This window comes from Poeciliopsis prolifica, unplaced genomic scaffold (genome assembly GCF_027474105.1).
Source record: "Poeciliopsis prolifica strain line A6 unplaced genomic scaffold, Auburn_PproV2 SCAFFOLD178, whole genome shotgun sequence".
NCBI classification, from domain to species: domain Eukaryota; kingdom Metazoa; phylum Chordata; class Actinopteri; order Cyprinodontiformes; family Poeciliidae; genus Poeciliopsis; species Poeciliopsis prolifica.
Genome location: NW_026562553.1, coordinates 16,697 through 36,284, shown reverse-complemented (window position 1 = coordinate 36,284; position 19,588 = coordinate 16,697). Strand labels below are relative to the sequence as shown.

The 19,588-nt window shown below is 44.7% G+C and overlaps 1 protein-coding gene across 2 annotated transcripts in view; it reads left to right on the top strand.

Annotated features, from left to right (window-relative positions):
• The window catches only part of zswim8 (zinc finger, SWIM-type containing 8), a 23,039-nt gene extending 3,990 nt beyond the window's left edge, over positions 1–19,049 (top strand). For both annotated transcript variants that reach the window (XM_055026122.1, XM_055026121.1), the window contains 25 exons: positions 1,658–1,811; positions 2,579–2,673; positions 2,892–3,064; positions 3,842–3,949; positions 4,547–4,628; positions 5,056–5,176; positions 5,395–5,596; positions 5,842–6,017; positions 6,798–8,073; positions 8,235–8,366; positions 8,444–8,623; positions 8,847–9,030; positions 9,402–9,500; positions 9,648–9,772; positions 10,425–10,746; positions 11,016–11,171; positions 11,376–11,598; positions 12,406–12,695; positions 12,787–13,010; positions 13,701–14,198; positions 15,004–15,181; positions 15,262–15,435; positions 15,516–15,635; positions 16,329–16,507; positions 17,158–19,049. In XM_055026122.1, the coding sequence (XP_054882097.1) occupies positions 1,658–1,811; positions 2,579–2,673; positions 2,892–3,064; positions 3,842–3,949; positions 4,547–4,628; positions 5,056–5,176; positions 5,395–5,596; positions 5,842–6,017; positions 6,798–8,073; positions 8,235–8,366; positions 8,444–8,623; positions 8,847–9,030; positions 9,402–9,500; positions 9,648–9,772; positions 10,425–10,746; positions 11,016–11,171; positions 11,376–11,598; positions 12,406–12,695; positions 12,787–13,010; positions 13,701–14,198; positions 15,004–15,181; positions 15,262–15,435; positions 15,516–15,635; positions 16,329–16,507; positions 17,158–17,361 (5,675 nt within the window). In that variant the 3' untranslated portion in view covers positions 17,362–19,049. The remainder of the gene's footprint in view (positions 1–1,657; positions 1,812–2,578; positions 2,674–2,891; positions 3,065–3,841; positions 3,950–4,546; positions 4,629–5,055; positions 5,177–5,394; positions 5,597–5,841; positions 6,018–6,797; positions 8,074–8,234; positions 8,367–8,443; positions 8,624–8,846; positions 9,031–9,401; positions 9,501–9,647; positions 9,773–10,424; positions 10,747–11,015; positions 11,172–11,375; positions 11,599–12,405; positions 12,696–12,786; positions 13,011–13,700; positions 14,199–15,003; positions 15,182–15,261; positions 15,436–15,515; positions 15,636–16,328; positions 16,508–17,157) is intronic.
• The last annotated feature ends 539 nt before the right edge of the window (positions 19,050–19,588 follow it).

The window sequence follows — 19,588 nt, the reverse complement described above, 5'->3', positions numbered from 1 at the left end:
TCTTTTTTTTTTTTTTTTGTATGAAATGTCGCTAAATATAGCAAGAAAGTTGCTGAATCTGTAATATTAGGATGACTGTTGTTAACTGTAAACATGTAGACATGACCTGGTGGGCTGGGGTATCTTTTAACCTTTTCTCATGGCAGAGCAAAAGAGGCCAGTGGCTTATTTTGTACATTAGATCGGAGGATAATATCGACTTCACATGTAAGTATTGGCCAATCACTGATCTCCCAAAACGCAGGAAATTTAGGTCGATTTATCGGCCATCTGATTTATCGGTTGGTTAATTTATTGGCTTGCTAATTTTTCGATGCCCTCTAAAAAAACCACCATTGTTCCTTATTAGAGTTGCAGGATTAGAAAACGTATTATTTAGTTCTCCATTGTTTCTCTGGAAATGCCTAAGTGCACACAGTAAAAGCAGTTTATGCAAGAATTGACAATAATTCATGTATTTTCTCTCAACATGTTGCATTACCAGAAGAGTTTTAATTTGCATGGATGGAACTGTAAGAAATAAACAAATAAAATCATCTTTTCTACATATGTTTTAGGTCAGGAGTGAGTATGATGCAACCACCAGCTAAAAATATGGAAATTAAACACTATGAGGATGTTTATTCAACAGAGTTTTCAGACACAAAACAAACTGATTCAAAATGAAGAAATTTTAGAATAAAAAATAAAATGCATGCAAATTATGCTCAACTGAATTTTCTATTTTATTTGTGGATTTAAATTTTTCATCAAACAAAGTAAATGGGAAAGATAGTTCATATGTGCCACCAATGGATTCCACCCACAGCAGTTGCCTACAACTCCCAGAATGCAGTTCAGCTCTCTAGTCTGTGCTGAGGTTTAAGCTGCACCTGCTGCTGTCCAGAACTATTGAATCAGTGGTTGTGTTGAACTCGTGACTCCGGTCTTGGATGTTGAAACCAGAAGTTTACATGCACTGATTGAAAATAATCTGACCGTTCCCCACCCCCACCCACTTTTTGAAGTTTCAGGTTGTTTACCAAAATTATTTACTAAATGCTCCAAAAATGAGAGGAAGAATTTGTCAGATATTTAGTTAGACTTATTATACTCTGTGGGAAACCTTGAGAATGAAATATAAAAGTCTGTGATTGGCAAGTCAGTTTATTAAAATCCCAGTCACCATATGTGGGTCAGATTAAATTATAAATGAATTATAATTTTAAGGGTGCACCAATTTATCGTCCAGCCAATTTTCTTTAATTTTGGGGGATCGGTGATCAGCTGATACTTACTTGTGAAATCGATATTGTCTACCTCTGCAAATGTCTAAAAAATCAACCACGATCCTCTTGTGTTCTCCTGTTAGAGAGGTTTGACTGACAGGTCATGTCTGCATGTTAACAATAATCACCCCACTGTTGCCAACTCAGTGACTTTCTTGCTATATTTAGCAACATTTCAGCCAAAAAAAAATTGTACCAGTCAAAATCGGAATCATAATTTGACTAACAAATAGCTGTCCATATATTATGGGATTGATGGAGAAGCTGAATGTTAGCAGGTCCAGGCAGGGATATATTCCTCTTAAATTCCAGTGTCCTTCAACTGGATGAGAAGTTGCTGATTCAGTGTGTGTTGACTGTTTCTGATTTTGTTCTGTGGCGTTCCTCAGACGGCCAGGTGACTCCCCTGGTGGAGTTATCGGCGAAGCAGGTAGCTTTCCACATCCCGTTCGAGGTGGTGGAGAAGGTGTACCCCCCAGTCCCGGAGCAGCTCCAGCTCCGTATTGCCTTCTGGAGCTTCCCAGAGAACGAGGAGGACATCAGGTGAGAGACAGTTGATAAGCAACTAATCAGATTAGCGCAATCATTTCCAATCAGATTATTGATATTATTTTAAGGGCAGTTTGGCTGACAGAGACTTCATAATCCATTTTATTTATAGTTTTGGTTGTTTGTGGTTTTTGTTTCCTTTCTATTTATTGTTTTTGCATGATGTGTTTTATTTTGGATGTTTACAAATGTGACTAGCCAGGCCTGTCGCATTAAGCAAAAAATCAGTTAATCACATGATAAATTAAAATGTCCTCAGTAATTTCCATTTACATGATTTATTGTGGAAAATAAAAGTCGTCAGTCTGATACTTTGGTCTCAACTAGCTTATTTTTAAGGATAATTTTGTGTACAGGGATTTTATAATTGATTTTATTTGTTGTTTTTGCTGTTTTGTTTATTTATTTTGGATATTTAAAATGTCCTCCAGTTCCAGCTTAAAATGTTCATTAGAATTTAAAGTTTATTGATCTTGGAGGATGTGTTTTTCCATTATTATGCCATTACCATTACATTACTTGAAAATAATCTCAAAACAACAAGATTATCATATATCTCAATAATTTCTGAGACAATTTGTCATCCAGCAATATTTGTTATTATGAGCTGTCAATAATAACAATAAACTTCTACGATTAGATGAGTTTACTAACGCCTCGTGAGGGATTTACTGACTCCTGTCATGAAGTGGAAGAAAGTTTTCTAGAGACTTTAGAAGAAGGACTGAGAAATGACCGAGTTTGCTTTAATGTGGTTGCAGGTTGTATTCCTGCCTGGCTAATGGCAGTCCAGATGAGTTCCAGCGTGGAGAGCAGCTGTACAGGATCAGAGCCGTCAAAGACCCTCTTCAGATCGGTACGTCCAGGCATGTTCTCAACCGAGTTTAACTATATTCAGACCACAGACTTCAACTCTTTGTGTTAAAGTCCACCTCGGCGTTCTACCTTCATTCATCCTTCATCATTCAGAAATACCAGTAGTAGAAGATTTTGAGTTGTTTTATCTGGAGAATAGGATCCTCGTTTGTATTTGCTGCAGAAATGAAGCAGGACTGTGTCTCTGTTTGTCTCCAGGCTTCCATCTCAGCGCTACTGTAGTGTCCAGTCAGTCTGGTCAGTCTAAAGCAGCCTACAACGTGGCTGTCATGTTTGACCGCTGCCGCATCACTTCCTGCAGCTGTACGTGCGGCGCCGGGGCAAAATGGTGTGCCCACGTTGTCGCTCTCTGCCTTTTCAGAATACACAATGTGAGTTTGTTTTCTCTACAGGAATCCTTTCAGTTCTGAACTCTAATGAACTAAATGAATAAAAAATGTCTATCTTAAAATGGATCAGTGGAGAGGATTAATAGTTGAGTGAAAGCTGTAAGAGACGGAGAGAGCAGATGAGTAAAGTAGAAATTTGCCGCGATTCAGATCAGATTAATGGTGCGTTCACACCAAACGCGACCAAAGTCCCAAGTTTGATGCACTTTGAATTCAGGCGCTTGACATTTTGCTCTACGCCTAGTTTCGTGCTTCAGATTTACATTCAAAGTCCATGAGGAGGCGCATCAAAGGCATGTCAGACGTGTTAAAATCACTCCAGCCATTGCTGGCATATTTGTCGGACAAGCTTGACACGTCAAACAATCAAAACGCTTCAAACCATGCTACGCTAGACTTGGAAAACACGCTGCGACGGGCCTTCAATGCGACTCCACGTAGACTTTGAATGTAAACAAAGCCGTCTGGTGAACGCACCATAGAACATCTTGAGAAGATTCTGAATTATATACTCAGACAGATCCAAGTGGAATGTTAGCAGATATGACGGTCAAAGTTCCTCACTGCGTCTTGTCAAGACTTTGATCATATTACCTAAAAAAACAAACAAACAAAAAACCTTATGGATTAGCTGTTACAACGAAACCAATCTTTCCTTCCAGGAAAAGGACAGTCTGCGGTGATTCTAATCTTGATGGCTCACGTTAGTCTGTTAATGTGCAGTGTTTATTTGTCATTTGTCTGCTCCCACCTTTGCAGGCTTCAGCGGTCTGTCTGAGGGCTCCGGTGTCAGAGTCTTTATCCAGGCTGCAGAGGGACCAGCTCCAAAAGTTTGCCCAGTACCTCATTAGTGAGCTGCCTCAACAGGTAGGATCCACACTCAGAACAAACACACTACACACTGTTAGTAAGATGTCTAATCATGTCCTGTACGTGCAGCTACCAGCTCTGGAAGAGGTACAGAGGAAATAATCAGTTCTAGAGAGAATCACATTTCCAGTGCTGGCAATCAATTCAAAATGGATTTTAGTCTGCTTAATTTTTATGCATATTTCTATTTTGATAATTTTTTATTTAAGAAAATGCCAGGCAACCTAACTGGTCATTTAAGTTGCAGAGTTTTATGTACAAACCTAGTTTTGTTTAAGTGTGTGATTAGGTGTGATGTGTCAGACATGGTAATAGGTCAGTGGTGACCAGTGACATGTTACATTGCAACTTGGAGGGGAAACAGCAGGAAGTGCCACAGAGTTGATTCAGAAAATATGTTTTGATTTTTTTACCTTAATTACTTTGATGAACTGCAGAATTACTGCTAAATGTGCTTTGGGTCAAAAAAAGACATCAACTGCAAAATGAAGAAATGAGATATCAGCCGGTTTCTAAGGATACACAAGACTCTAAAGCTCCTTCCTCATCCAGTAAATGTCAATATTTAGAGCTCTCTTTCTTGTATTTCTCCAGATCCTACCTACAGCCCAGCGTCTGCTGGACGAGTTGCTGTCTTCTCAGTCTACAGCCATCAACACTGTGTGTGGAGCTCCAGGTACGGCCCTCAGCATGCCGGAGGAAAACTCTCCATCCCTTTTCCCTTTGCTCATACTTCCTTCTTGAAGCTAAAAATGGACTGTGACAGAGGAAAACTGGTTCAGTGTTAGAGTTGAATCAGTTTTCAACTGCATTGAACCTGATAGTCTGGGGACATTATTCTGGCACAATGAAGGGGATTAAGGATGAAGTTCGATAATGAAGTTGATTTGGACCTGAGCAGAAAACAGGATTAGTCCAAACGACCACAGATGGACTTAACAGTGATGAAATGTCAGAAAAGTAGGTGTAGTAAAGCCAGAGCAAAGACTGTTGTGACTCAGGACAGAATGGGAGGAAAATGCTGAGACCTTAGGAGTTACTTGAAGCTAATGTCTGACAGTTTATTAAAGCGTGATCTTACCGTGTTGTTTTTGCGTTTTCAGATCCGACAGCAGGGCCTTCAGCATCTGATCAGAGCACCTGGTATCTGGACGAGTCGACCCTCAGCGATAACATTAAAAAGACTTTGCACAAGTTCTGTGGGCCCTCTCCTGTCGTGTTCAGGTGCTCTTCTTCTTTATGCTTCTCATTAAAGCCTCTTTCACTGAAACAAGAATCTTTCAGTTGAGAAACCTGAAGCTGTCTGCCTTAGATCTTTCCCCAGAAAATTCCCTCAAACAGTTGATGGCTAACTCTGGCTTATCGTTATATTTTTATCTGCCACAGTGTCAGCTAATTTTCAGAGAGAAGCACTACTAATAGGTTTGTGTGTGTCTCACCAGTGATGTGAACTCCATGTACCTGTCCTCCACTGAGCCTCCGGCAGCTGCTGAGTGGGCGTGCCTGCTGCGCCCTCTGAGGGGCCGGGAGCCAGAGGGCATCTGGAACCTTCTGTCCATCGTCAGGGAAATGTTTAAGAGGCGAGACAGCAACGCCGCGCCACTGCTGGAGATCCTCACTGAACAGTGCCTTACCTATGAGCAGGTGAGTTTTCATCCAGAATACCCTGCTCTGTAGATCGCTTTCTGCTTTTGAAGAGGTCTCTGGTCCGCTTGCATCCACATATGCATTTAATCCGCACCAGAGTTCACTTAAACCGAAAACAAGGTTTTTAGGCGGACCGGAGTTCACTTTTTTGGTCTGTATTGGAGTTCTACTGCACATCCATGTTGAGAGCTGTTGCTTTGTGCCCAGACTTTGGCTCACACCCAGCCCGGTTTGTGTTTCAGATCATCAGCTGGTGGTACAGCGTCAGAACCTCGGCGTCCCACAGCAGCGCCAGCGGCCACACGGGGCGCAGCAACGGCCAATCAGAGGTGGCGGCTCACGCCTGCGCCAGCATGTGTGATGAGATGGTCGTCCTGTGGAGGCTGGCTGTGCTTGACCCCACCATGAGCCCCACCAGGTCAGAGCACAGACAAAAGTCATGCATGATTTGAACTATTCTTACAGATTTGAGTTGTGAGATGATTAAAAAATGTAATCTGATTAATTACAATTAATAACTATGCCTGATTTTGTAAGATTAAATATAAAAATGCAGGAAGTTGTGGATCTTGTAGCAATGGTGCTCTGGACAGGCCTCTCCTGCTGCACTCCAACCAATTAAAATGCAAAATGATCTGATTTTTATTATTTCTTAGTACTCAACAGCAACTAAGACAAAAATACTTCAGTACGCATGGATACAAGTACTACCACACTTTTTCAGGAGATAACTGAGAAATAAAATATATTTTTTCTAGTTTTTGGTTACCTTACCCCTTTCTGATGCTGCACTGGGCAAAAAAATGCTTAATTATCTTAAACCAAACATGTCTGATGATTCTCAGTTTTCCAGGTTTTATAATCAGGAAGATTTAAAGGAATTAAATTTGTATTAAAGGTTAGTTTAGAAATTTTCCTCTTCATTAATTTCTTATTAAACTTGTACAGTTGTCGTCCATCCGATCGTCTGGTGTATTTCATGCATGTGACATTTTGAGCACATACACATAGACCATAATGCTACTAGGAACGAGGAAGCCCTCTGCTGGAGAGAGGCTTTTAGGTCAAAATAGGTAGTTCGATTAACCTGTGTTGTGATATCAGTGCATTAACGTTGACAGCTCTAATATATACTAACACTGAATTGCCTAATCAATGAAAAGTGTTGAGACTTCAGCCTCCACATGGTCTGTTGCAGGCGGTTGGAGCTGGCTAGTCAGCTGAAGCAGTGGCATCTGAAAGTTATAGAGATCGTGAAACGAGGACAACATCGAAAGTCGCTGGATAAACTCTTCCAGGGCTTCAAGCCCGCTGTGGAATCCTGCTACTTCAACTGGGAGGTGGCTTATCCGCTGGAAGGCATCACCTACTGCAGCGCAGACAAGAAGAACAGCCCGTTCTGCTGGCCCAGGGCCATGCAGTTTCAGAGGGGGCTGAAGGCTGTGGGCGGCGAGCCTTCTGAAGGAGGAGCAGCGAGCAAAGCAGAGGGCGGAGTGGTGCTGGACTACAAAGGAAGGGGGACCGGCCATTTCTCCCAGCAGGAGGTGGCTGTGAGACCAAAGGAGACTATTCTGAGCAAACGGAAAGGTTTGTCACTGAGTGGAGGAGGAGGGATGCTGGTCCGGCTGGGGGGGAGTGTCTCTCTGACTTTAGAGGACGGTGGGGGGAAGTGCATGTATAAAGGAGCTGCTTCCTCCTCGGGAGGCAAACTGAAGCTGACCCAGGGAGGAGGGAAGGTTCCGTCGGCTGGAGGTCCAGGGAGCAGCGGAGGGCTGGGAAGCGGTAAGCATGCCAGCGCCAAACGCAGAACCAGCAGTGAGGACAGCTCTTTGGAACCTGACCTGGCTGACCTCAGTCTGGATGACAGCTGTAACCTGGCTCTGGGAGCCGAGGCCTGCAACACCTTCGAGTTCCTCCCCGCCCCGGCGGAGGTGCTGCCCTCTCCCAGTCCGCTGCTCCGAGACTTGCCCAAATACAGCAGAGGCAGCGGCGGTGGCGGGAGCAAGAGTTTTGACATGAAGCATGCGGGTCACGTCCCCGCGGCACTGACTGCTGCAGAGTCTGCTCCAGCCTGTTTTACTGCCAAAGAACACATGGAGGTTGCTGTGGACACGGTGGAAGGGTTCACTGAGCCTAGCGGCAGAAGCGAAGACATGCCGTCCAGCTGCACTGGAACAGCAAGACCTGGCAGCCCTCCAGCTTCTGCCAAGGCGCCATGGGGCAACAGGGAGGCCGAACCTGCAGCTGCAGAAGCAGCAGGTGCAGCAGCAGGTGTAGCAGCAGTTAACCAGGGGGCGGAGGCTGCAGGTGGAGCTTCTGAAGGAGAAGCTCTGGCTGAGGATGACTACCAGGCGTACTACCTGAGCGCTGCATCAGAGGAGGGAGCCGACAAGCAGCTGGCCGACAGCCACCAGGAGGAAGAGCCAGACATCTTTGCAGGAATTAAACCTCTGGAGCAGGCAGGACGCATGGAAGTAAGAAAGCAAAACAACAGCAGCTTAGCATCTTAGTTTTTAAAACGACCTGGAGTTACTTCTTGTGCAGTTATTCTGTACTAGTAGTTCCAAATGATTGTGATATTCTGACCTCTTGTGAGCTTTGGTAGCCTTTCACCGTGCTGTGTGTGTTTGTGTAGGTGCTGTTTGCATGTGCTGAAGCCTTGTATGCTCATGGCTACAGTAATGAGGCATGTCAGCTGGCTGTGGAGCTGGCCAGAGACCTGCTGGCTAACCCTCCTGACCTGAAGGTGGAGCAACCCCAGACCAAGGTATCTGGTAAAACGTCCCTCCACACCGGAGCACATGATTCCACTCCGACGCCCTCTGACATGTTCATTGACCGCAGGGCAAGAAGAGCAAGGTGTCGACCAGCCGTCAGACTCAGGTGGCCACCAACACTCTGTCCAAAGCTGCCTTCCTCCTCACAGTCCTCAGCGAGAGGCTGGAGCTCCACAACCTGGCTTTCAGCACCGGAATGTTCTCTCTGGAGCTGCAGAGGCCGCCTGCTTCGACTAAAGCTCTGGAGGTCTGTGGCTCAAAGTCACACACACGCATGATCTGTTTGTCTTAAAACGACCTGAGACCTAACCCAGAGCAAACCTAATTGAGCTGCATAAATTACTGTTATATTTGGATGTTGTATAAAGACAAGGCAACAGTCATGAACACATGTAAACATCTAAATCCTTTCAAATCATGTAAACACCTGAACTATGTAACTATGGACTTTTGTTGTTGTGACTGAGCAGGTGAAGCTGGCCTACCAGGAGTCTGAGGTGGTGGCGCTGTTGAAGAAGATTCCCCTGGGCCTGGTGGAGATGTCGGCCATCAGAGAGCGAGCCGAGCAGCTCAGGGATGGAAACCTCTGTGATTACAGACCGGTGCTGCCGTTGATGTTGGCCAGTTTCATATTTGATGTTCTCTGCACCCCAGGTTGACATCCAAATTATTACTTCTGGGCTTCAGATGTTCTAAAATCAAAACAGTTTTTTTGTGTGTTTTTTTTTTTACTTTTGATAAGAACTTCTTTTTCTGGCCACTTTTTGATGTCTGCTTTTGATTTGTCATCAAAATCAAGAAACTATCTATGATGTTCATTATGTTTGGGTGACTACTTCTTGACTGATTTGTTGAGTTTCTGCCTGCATTCCATAACGGAACGAAATGAAATCGATAACATTTTCTAAAGTTGAATTTCAGATCTTGATTTATTTCTCAAAGATTAGAAGCAATGACTGCACAAGGTAGTTTTTATTTATTCTAGTGTCCTTTGAACAAGTTTTATCTCCATGATGTCTCTTTAGTTGTGTCCCCAACTGGTTCCCGTCCACCCAGTCGCAACCGAAACAATGAGATGCCCGGGGACGAAGAGCTGGGCTTTGAAGCTGCTGTAGCTGCTCTTGGTAATTTGTTCCCTGGCTCCTTTTATGGGCCGATTATCTTGTTTTTTTGCCAGTCTTCACAGATTTTAACACACAGACTTCCTTTGTCGTTTCCCTGAAACTTCTTAACTCGTGCCGATTGCTGTTTCCATGACTTTGCATGTGCAGGTATGAAGACGACAGTCAGCGAGGCAGAGCATCCTTTGCTGTGTGAAGGAACTCGGCGGGTGAAGGGTGACCTGGCTTTAGCCCTCATGATCACCTACAAGGATGACCAAAGCAAACTCAAGAAGGTAAAGGGCGGCTCACGGTTTATCAAACATGGCTACCAATAGATATGATGGACAACCTTTGGGATGAGCTTTAGGTCTTGTTATCACAGCCTGGTGAAGTTTTATTGTCTTGCATTGTATGCAGTCAACAAACTGATGAAAACTGGGGAAAGTGGAGTAGAAACTGGAATGACTAAAAATCCTTGAGATGTTCAGCTTTCTAAAGTGACTTTAGTGTGAATCACTCTGCATGTCGGCACATTTCCTTTCTAATCTCCAGATTAGACATTATCATGCTGAACAAACAGAAGAAGACGGTGGTAATGCACAGAGCTTGGTCATAAGCTTTTGATGTTTCTATTGGAAACAATAGCAACATTGTTGTGGTGCAAAACGGCAGAAGAATGCCAGGAATACACTTGTAGTTTTGTTCCCACATACCCTTCTAGACACAAACCCAACATACACACACTGTATGCAGTTCATACTGTCTAGTGTGGCCATCCGTTTCCTTGGGTGGTTCTTTGAAGCTGAACTGAACATATCCAGTTTGTCACACAAAGCACATCACAGAACTCTCACAATATAAAGTAGATTTTGATTATGGTTTCAGAATCAATTCCCTGAGTAGAGTGATGAAGTGTAGAGTGATGAAGTCTCTCTCCTTGATCAGATCCTGGATAAGCTGCTAGACAGGGAGAGCCAGACCCACAAGCCTCAGACTCTGAGCTCATTCTACTCCAGCAAGCCAGCAGGGGGCAGTCAGCGCAGCCCGTCCAAACACACCACTGGGAGCCACAGCGGGATTGGAGGCGCCACCGGAGGGGTCACCAAACATGCCTTGTCATCATCCTCATCCAACACCTTGGCCGCGTCTTCCTCCAGCTCTTCCTCTGCTGTGGCTCTGGCTGGGGAGGAAGTGACCTCACAGGTCGAGCTCAGCCTGCTGCAGAACAGCACAGCTGGAGAGAACGCTGCTGACACCAAGGAGCATGGTAGGCACCCAACACATTAAGGATCGAAATATGTTGGAAGTTGGAAGAATCGGCGGGCCTGGTTGAATTCTTCTGGTCTGAGGTTCCTAGATTTGTGAAATTCTGTGTAAGTTTCAGACTGTGGTGCAAAGCGGCAGAAGAATGCCTTTGGAAATTGTGAATGTGCAGAGTACCCAAACGTACTTAGAACATTTCTTCCTTTCCTCTGTAATTGATCAGAACTAGATGTGTTTTCCAATGAACACTGAGTTGGATTTGTGTCCTTGCAGTTTCAGATGGAGCACAGTTATCAAGTGAGCAGCAGAATGAAACGGCGTCCTTCAAATCGGAGGCCACAGTTCCCAGTCGACTGGCTCTAGGGGGGCGCTGCGGCTACAGCCAACGTTGCTGGGGCTCGCCTGTCCGCCAGAAGAAGAAACACACTGGTATGCATTCTGACGTGGCTTCACCTTTCCTTCTATGGGTGCCACACTAATCCTACATGTCTGTCCCTTTTTTACACACTGTAATTTCAAAAACTATTTTTTTTTCCTATTGAGGGGAGTTTTACCCTCTTGGTGAAAAAACGCTGCTGATTTGTAGTGAAACAAACCCAGTGTCCAAACTTTAAAGTGCATGTGTGTGAACAGGCATGGCGAGCATAGACAGCAGTGCTCCTGAGACGACCTCAGACAGCTCCCCGACCCTCAGCCGGAGGCCGCTCCGGGGTGGATGGGCGGCGGCGTCCTGGGCGCGCGGACAGGACAGCGACAGCATCAGCAGCTCTTCATCAGACTCGCTGGGCTCCTCCTCCTCCAGTGGTTCACGCAGGACTGGGGGCGGGGCTAGGGCCAAGAGCACTGACACCAGCAGGTACGCATGCTGACTACCCCACCTCTCTACAGGGTTGGCTTCGCAGAGCCATAAAGATCCATGCTTTTACTTTTGAATGTAATCTCAAATAACCTGATGTTTCATTGTACACAAAGATAACTTTGCATGTAGATCTGGAAAGCTGGGGATCATTCTTTCTGGTCACTCTAGTTCTCTTCAGACATCACTGATTATTTTATCTGACTGAAGCTCCATTCCCATTACAAATATGCACAATATTCCACTAAAGTCGAAAAAACACAATTTCACAATTTTAGTGTTTCCATTAAATAAGAAATATTCACGCGTGATTTTAACTTTAAGTTTGTTCAAGCCATAATTTATTTAAAAAAAAAAACATGTGGCAGCATCAGCATCCTACCTCCTCCTGCCGTCATCCTCGTCTTTTCTGGTTGTTGATCATTTGACTCATGTGATGCAAAAAGAAATAAAAAAAAGGTTTCTTCTGCAGTTTTGCCAAATACACTAAAACCAAAACGGCTGAAAAATCAACTCATCCAAGAGTTAAAAGATTCTTGTTGGAAAACACATTTTTTGAAATTGGTGCATTTCCACTTGGCAAATTTATTTTTGGAATTCCAATAATTTTAAGGTTCATGAAAATGCAGCTGATGAAACAGTTGAAGCTCAGAACCCGAGAACAAATGTTGTGCTAATGGATATTTCTACTATGGAATATGAAAATTCCCTAACTGGAACATCTGTTTTAATCCACCTCACTATGAAGTGTGAAGGTCTGACTCAGATACTTCATGTTGACCGGTTTCAACGTTTCCATGTGTCCAGGTATAAGGGGCGCCGTCTGGAGTGTCATGCCCCCCATGTGCCCAACCAGCCCTCCGAGGCAGCAGCCCATTTTTACTTTGAATTGGCCAAGACGGTGCTGATCAAAGCCGGAGGGAACTCCTCCACCTCCATCTTCACCCAGCCCTCAGCCAGCGGCGGTCACCAGGGGCCACACAGGAACCTCCATCTCTGTGCCTTCGAGATTGGACTGTACGCTCTTGGCCTCCACAATTTTGTTTCGCCCAACTGGCTGTCCAGGACCTACTCATCTCATGTCTCCTGGATAACTGGTGTGCTTATTAAAGGACAAACATTTTAACAGTCTTTCGTTACATTTGGTCAGGTGTTGTAACTACGGTTTTCTTTCTGCTGTTTCTTTAGGCCAAGCGATGGAGATCGGCAGCGCAGCCCTGAATATTCTGGTGGAGTGCTGGGATGGCCACCTGACTCCACCAGAGGTGGCGTCCCTGGCAGACCGGGCATCACGGGCCAGGGACCCCAACATGGTCCGGGCGGCTGCAGAGCTGGCGCTCAGCTGCCTGCCTCACGCTCACGCACTCAACCCCAATGAGATCCAGAGAGCCTTGGTTCAGTGCAAAGAACAGGTAGAGCAAGTCAACTTTTCTTGCGCATTGTGCAGGAAACCTCAATAAATGCTGTGGTAGTATACATACTATGCATACTACCACTACAAATGTGGTAGTATGCATAGTATGTATCTATATATCATTATATAGTCGTGTTAACATTTTGAGTTTGTTTTTTTACCATGGCAGTAACTCACACAAGGATATGGCGACTCCTCATTGGGTCGTCATAAACTTATGGCCCAAAAACTGCTATTAAAAATCTTTTTTTTAATAACTGATTCTAGTTATTAAAAAATGTTGAGTTAGTAATAAAAGCTGTGTTCAAATTTAAAAATCTGATTGAATGCAGTTGTTGTGCTGTCTAATGTTGGATGTAACTGATAAATTAGCCTCTAATGTTTTTTGTGTGAAGATTTGACTCTGCAGAGATTGAGTTATGAGCAGAAATACTTATGTAATCAAGTTTCTAAGGAATTCCACAAAATACTATGACTTTTAACAGTTTATACTCACTATTGATAATGTACATATGAACAACTCGACTCACCATGTGTTGTTTCCATTTACTAGAAGGAAACGATAAGCTGAGTCAAACACTAGAGAATTTTAAAGATGCTAGGAATCAGATCAAATTAAATGCTCACCATATAGGAGAACGATATGACCTTCTCCCGTCAATGCGTCTCTGTCTCTTCCTGCTTCCAGGACAACGTGATGCTGGAGAAGGCCTGCATGGCCGTAGAGGAGGCAGCGAAGGGCGGCGGCGTTTATCCTGAGGTCCTGTTCGAGGTGGCCCATCAGTGGTACTGGCTGTATGAACAGTCAGTGGGTGGCGGTGCTGGCCAGCAGCGGGAGCCTGCAGGCCGCTGCGGGGCCAACGGGAGCTCTGGCCGGAGGCCCCCAGATGCCTCCTGCAGTGTGCTGGACGGCGTAGCTAACATGGACTCTTCGGGCGTGGGAGCGGTCACAGCTTCGGTCACTGCGGCGGCCATCGTCCCCGTCATCTCTGTGGGCTCCACCATTTACCAGTCCCATCCTATTCCTGGCCAGGCCATGTCCCACCCCCACAGTCAGGGGCTACACCCCTACACCACCATCCAGGCACACCTTCCCTCCGTCTGCACCCCTCAGTACCTGGGACACCCTCTGCAGCATGTACCCCGGCCTGCCGTCTTCCCTGTCACTGGGGCTTCATATCCGCAGGTCAGAGGTCATCTCAATACACACCAGAGGGAACTGTAAATACAACACATATACAACAGTTCTTATGGTTGAAAACACTTACAACCATTTGTGTTTGCACAGATGGGGGACCACACCCGTCCGCTAACAACTAAAATCTTCTCTTAGAATATTTCTAGCTGCCTGTTTTAGTTCAAATAAAACTTTGAACTATCTTTGGTATATGTACATCTGAAAAATAAGTAAAAATTATTATTATTTTTTTTTTTATTTGTTGTAAAAGAATCTGAAACTTCAGCCCTCCCTGAGGTTCAGGCTTTCTAGAAGCAGCTTCCATTGCAGATCCAGCAACTGGTCTTTTGAGGGCATATCTCTACCGGCTTTGCACATCTGCAGATTGAAACTTTCGCCCACCTGTCTTTGTGAAGAAGCTCAAGCTCAGTCTGATTTGCTGGAGAGCATCTGTTCACAGAAATTTTTAAAACTTTTGAATTTGATTTAGTTCTAGGTTTCTACTGGACCATTCTGACATTAAGATGCTCTGGTCTGAAGTCTGGTTGTTGAAAACTGAACACTCTGCTTTTTATGTAACTTTGGCTTTTGATCCCACAGGATTTTATTTCTTTTGAGATTTTTGTTGAAATTGTATTAAACTCTGTATCTTTTAACTTCCACTAAATAATTATGCACTATTTTTATCCCCAGTAAACATGGCAGTAGGGTTGTAATCAAGTGTAAAAGGAAGCCTCCCATGGAGCTATGAAGCATCATTATTGTGCTAATATTAGCAGTTTTTATTGTAACTGCTCTGCTGTGTTCTAATCAGGGGATGCATCCAGCTTTCATCGGGGCCCAGTACCCCTTCTCAATGGCTCCCGGCCCCCAGCCCTCTCTGTCCGCCGCGGCCGTCACCTTCCCAGCCGTCCCCGTGCCGTCCATGACTCAGATTGCCGTCCACCCGTACCACACCGAGACGGGCCTGCCCCTGAGCACCACCGTGGCAGGTCAGGACGGCACCGTGTTCCCAATTCACCTTCAGCCACGTCATCATCATTTTTAATGCCTCACTGTTGTGTTTCTGCAGTGGGCAGCGTCCACTCTGGCCCCACCATTCAGGCCATACAGGGGGCGTCTCTGCCCGCCGTCTCCCCCCAGCCCGCTCCGCTGGTGAGCGCCCCCTTCACAGCAGAAGATGAGCAGCACAGCCAGCCAATCAGCCAGCAGGGCCTGCACTACCTGCACTCAGCCTACAGAGTTGGTGAGCGGCTTCGCCTCGTCAGGTCTGACTCTCACATTAAAGTCGTGTTGTGTTGAGGGTGGCTGCTGTTCTGTGTGAAGGCATGCTGGCGCTGGAGATGCTGGGCAGGAGGGCTCATAACGACCATCCCAACAACTTCTCCAGAAGTCCACCTTACACTGAAGATGTAAAGTGGCTGCTGGGACTGGCTGCACGACTAGGTGAGAACTAATGATAATAATTCATTTTATTTATAATGCTCCTTAAATCAAATGCTGGATTGTAGCCACAGCTGCCCTGACAGAAGCGATGCTGTCATTTTGTGTGATTTTTCTGAGCACCACCAACAGGCATGGTGGGTGAAGTGTTTTTGCAAAGCTAAGTGACACGCAGCGGGAATCGAACCAGCGATCCACCGACTGCAAGATGAACTTCTTCTGCCTTCGCCAGTGTTGCCCCCAAACATGTTAGCAAAAGAGGACAGTAGCAAATGGTTCAAAGACGACAAGTTTAGCAAATGTTCTAGATCAGGGTTGTACAAACTGGGGCGCAGGTGCCATTTGTGGCCCTCTGAATAATTTTATTAATTTATAAGTTTAAAAATATTTTCTAAATGAGCAAAAAAGAAAATCTTTGACCAAAAGTTAGAAACCTGCACAACTTCTCTTATTATTAAAGAAAATATCAGTTTACTAAATTGTTCTTCGCAATTTTATTTCATAAAAATATTGCTTGGTTAGATCTCAAATGATCAATTTACAATAAAAATTACTTAGCATTTTTAATATGTCTCCTAAGTGTTTGGTGATTTTGGCCCCACAGAAAGTTTGTAAAGCTGAATGACTCGGGTTACATGTAGCACTAATGGTGATTATGGTGATTGTCATGAACTGGCTTGTTGTTTTGTCTGCCAGGAGTCAACTATGTGTACCAGTTCTGTGTCGGAGCAGCCAAAGGTGTCCTCAGTCCATTCGTCCTGCAGGAGATCATCATGGAGGCTCTGCAGAGGCTGAATCCTGCCCACATCCACGCTCACCTCCGCACGCCTGCTTTCCACCAGCTGGTGCAGCGCTGCCAGCAGGCATACCTACAGGTGCAACACACCGTCTACCGCCTATCATATAACGTCAACACTGCTGTCGTTTGTGCATCTGGATCGTTTTCCTTAAACTTTTATTAAACTTTTAATTTCAAGCAACTTTGTGACAAAGGAAAAGACATGTCTAATAAATTTGAGACCGTTTTATTGGCTCCTCATCTACAGTGAGGCTTGAGTTATGGAGATTGATTGGCTAACGCTGGGAGAAGGCAGAGAAGCACAATTTTTCACAGATTATCTATCTAATATCATATTGTCATGACATAGTGACCATTTCAATAAATATGTAAGAAATATTTCTTCTGAAAGTTACATACTGCAAGTTTAAGGACCCCAAGGCACAACTAGCTGTTGCCTGACTCAATATTGTCCATTCAGAAATCCCCTCTAGTGGGGATTCAGAGCAACAAACTGGCAAGAAAGAGAGGGGTGGGGTTTTTTCTCAATCAACATCTCCATCAGAATATTGAGCCATGATGTTGTAATGACATTTTTCCCAATATTGTTCAGCCATACAGGAAGTTGAGATTAAATAGAAATGTTAATGTTCACCACATATTTGATTTAAATGAAAAACTGAGATGTTTTAATCCAGCAGCAATTCTGTCTAACAAGCCTTCTCACACCCGTCTGTCTCTCCTCAGTACATCCACCATCGACTCATCCACCTGACACCTGCAGACTATGACGACTTCGTCAACATCATCCGCAGCGCCCGGGGGGCTTTTTGCCTCACGCCGGTGGGGATGATGCAGTTCAACGACGTGCTGCAGAATCTCAAGAGAGGCAAACAGACCAAGGAGCTGTGGCAGCGCATCTCGCTGGAGATGGCCACATTCTCCCCGTAAACAGCAGCACACAGCCTCCAGCTTTACTACTGCCACCCCACTGAGCCAGGCACATCCCCCACAGGGCCCCACTCAGTCAGGGGCCCCCTTCCTTCTCTCCTGTGTGGCCTCAAGCTAAAGAGTCTGTAGCTGGCTCTGTGTCCCTCATCCATGGATTCCCAGGTTGTGTTTGTTCACTCGGGTATCATCAGTGGAGAAGCCTGGTCGCCGTTTTGATCCACCGCCATAAACCTGTGTTTAACCACGAGCCACAGTGTACCCCCTTTTTTTTTTTTTTTGACTCGCTTAGACGTCTTGATGTTGTTTCCATTTCTAGTGTTTTTAAGAATTTCTTTGCTCAGTTTAGTTTGGATTGAAACATTTGGTGAGGTTCTTCGTCATGCTGCGACATTCCAATCCAGAGGGCGGAGTGATGGTTGGCCTGTTTCTGTCCATCTCAACCTCTAGCAGCGTGAGACAAGAAGAGAAGAAGCTAACTGTTTGTTCTGCGGATGTTTTAGGGTTTTGTATAAACTTTTTGATATTTTCTACTGACTGAGTGATGCTTACAAACGGGACTGGGGGGAGGATGAAGCTCAAACGCTGCTGTTGGTTGTCATGACGATCCATATTTACATTTCTACTCCAGACCAAAACGGGACTCCAGTTGGCACTGTCCAACAGACGGACAATCTGTACCGGGACTCATCGGTCATGCTGGGTGTCGCTGTAAATTGTGAAGAAAAAGGAGGTGGGACTTTTTTGAAGGGTGGCAGCTTTATTCGTTTTTATTTCATTACTCCTGAGGAAGTCGCCAAGAGCTTCCCCAAGCGGAACCAACAGGATAGCGGCGACCCTGCAGAGTCAGTCGCAGCCGGCCACGCTGCCCTGAGAGCTCCTCATCTTCCTGCCTCTGCTCACCGATTCCCATTTCCGAGTCACCAGGCTTCTTCGGAGCTCCGTGTTGAGCTTCCAAGGTAATTCCTGTTTCCGGACCAGGTGTTCAAAAAGGGACCCATCTAAGAGATACTGGCCAGTGGAACTCCAGGACCAGGATCAGGGAATGCGGGAGAACGGCGTTCCTGTTGGGTGGAAACATTGGATCAGATCCCCTTCTAGGACACACGGTGGCTCCGTCCCATTGTTTAGACTTTTGCTTTCAAAGATGCAACTTTAAAACTGAGCACTTTGCACATATGGGTCCCCTGTAGATCTGTTTGATTAAGACTTCATTTAGGTGTTTGCCCCAGCGAACATTGAGGCGTGAGCATGGACTTCCCTGGACACCGTCCCTCAGTCGGACGAGGCAGCTTATCCACAGGCCAGGAGTGCAGGAGGCTGGGGAGGGAGGCTCCGATCCAGCTGTGCTGCAGCTCTGGAAACGACCCGCCTCCATGACTCATGTTAAGACATGATTGCCAGCACTTCACCACACCCGACTTGAGAGACAGGTGTTTTTAACTGGAGCACTTCTTCAGCTGGGTTGGCTCCACGGTGCTGTTATCCTTTAGGATACATCGATCCTCTCTGTCCAGACAGCTGTTGTCTTTCTGAACCAGTTCTGAGCCTCACAGGTGAAGGCGAGTGTAGAAAATGTTCTGTGATATTTTTGTATTTCTCAGAACTGTAGCTTAATCCATGGGTTCTATATAAACATATTGTAAAAGATTCTAATTTAGAGTAAAAAAAAAAAAGGAAAAAAAAAGAAAGGTTGAAGATTAAGAAAGCAATACTAAAAGTTTAGAGTTTACCTATTAAAGATCCTTGAAAACACTAAACTTGTTGACTGACTTATCGGTTTTAATATATTTTTACTGCTGTCACAACAATCAGTCAGTAATCAACTTTCATAAAGCAAACCTAATCTTGTCTTGGTCACCTTAGCTGCCTGAACAGACCTGCTGGGTTTACATTATTTTGCACAATTAAAATACAGATCAAAGATATTAAAAGATATATAGGGGTCATAGGAAGCCTTCATACAAATAGGGTAGAAAAAAATAATGTAATAATACAATCCATCAGTTTATCATAAATTTATGAAATACAATTATATAAAAACACCTTAGTGTTGATGGGAATTTAAATAAATCATGTAATATTTGTTACATAATTTTTTAAAATAAAAATAAACCATAAAAGCAAAAGTGAGCATCACAATTCTTAGCACAGTTTTAAATGATGTTTAAACTGTTTTTCCAGAAGGCCTGACCTTTGCCAAGGACAGAACACTGAACTCTACTGGTCT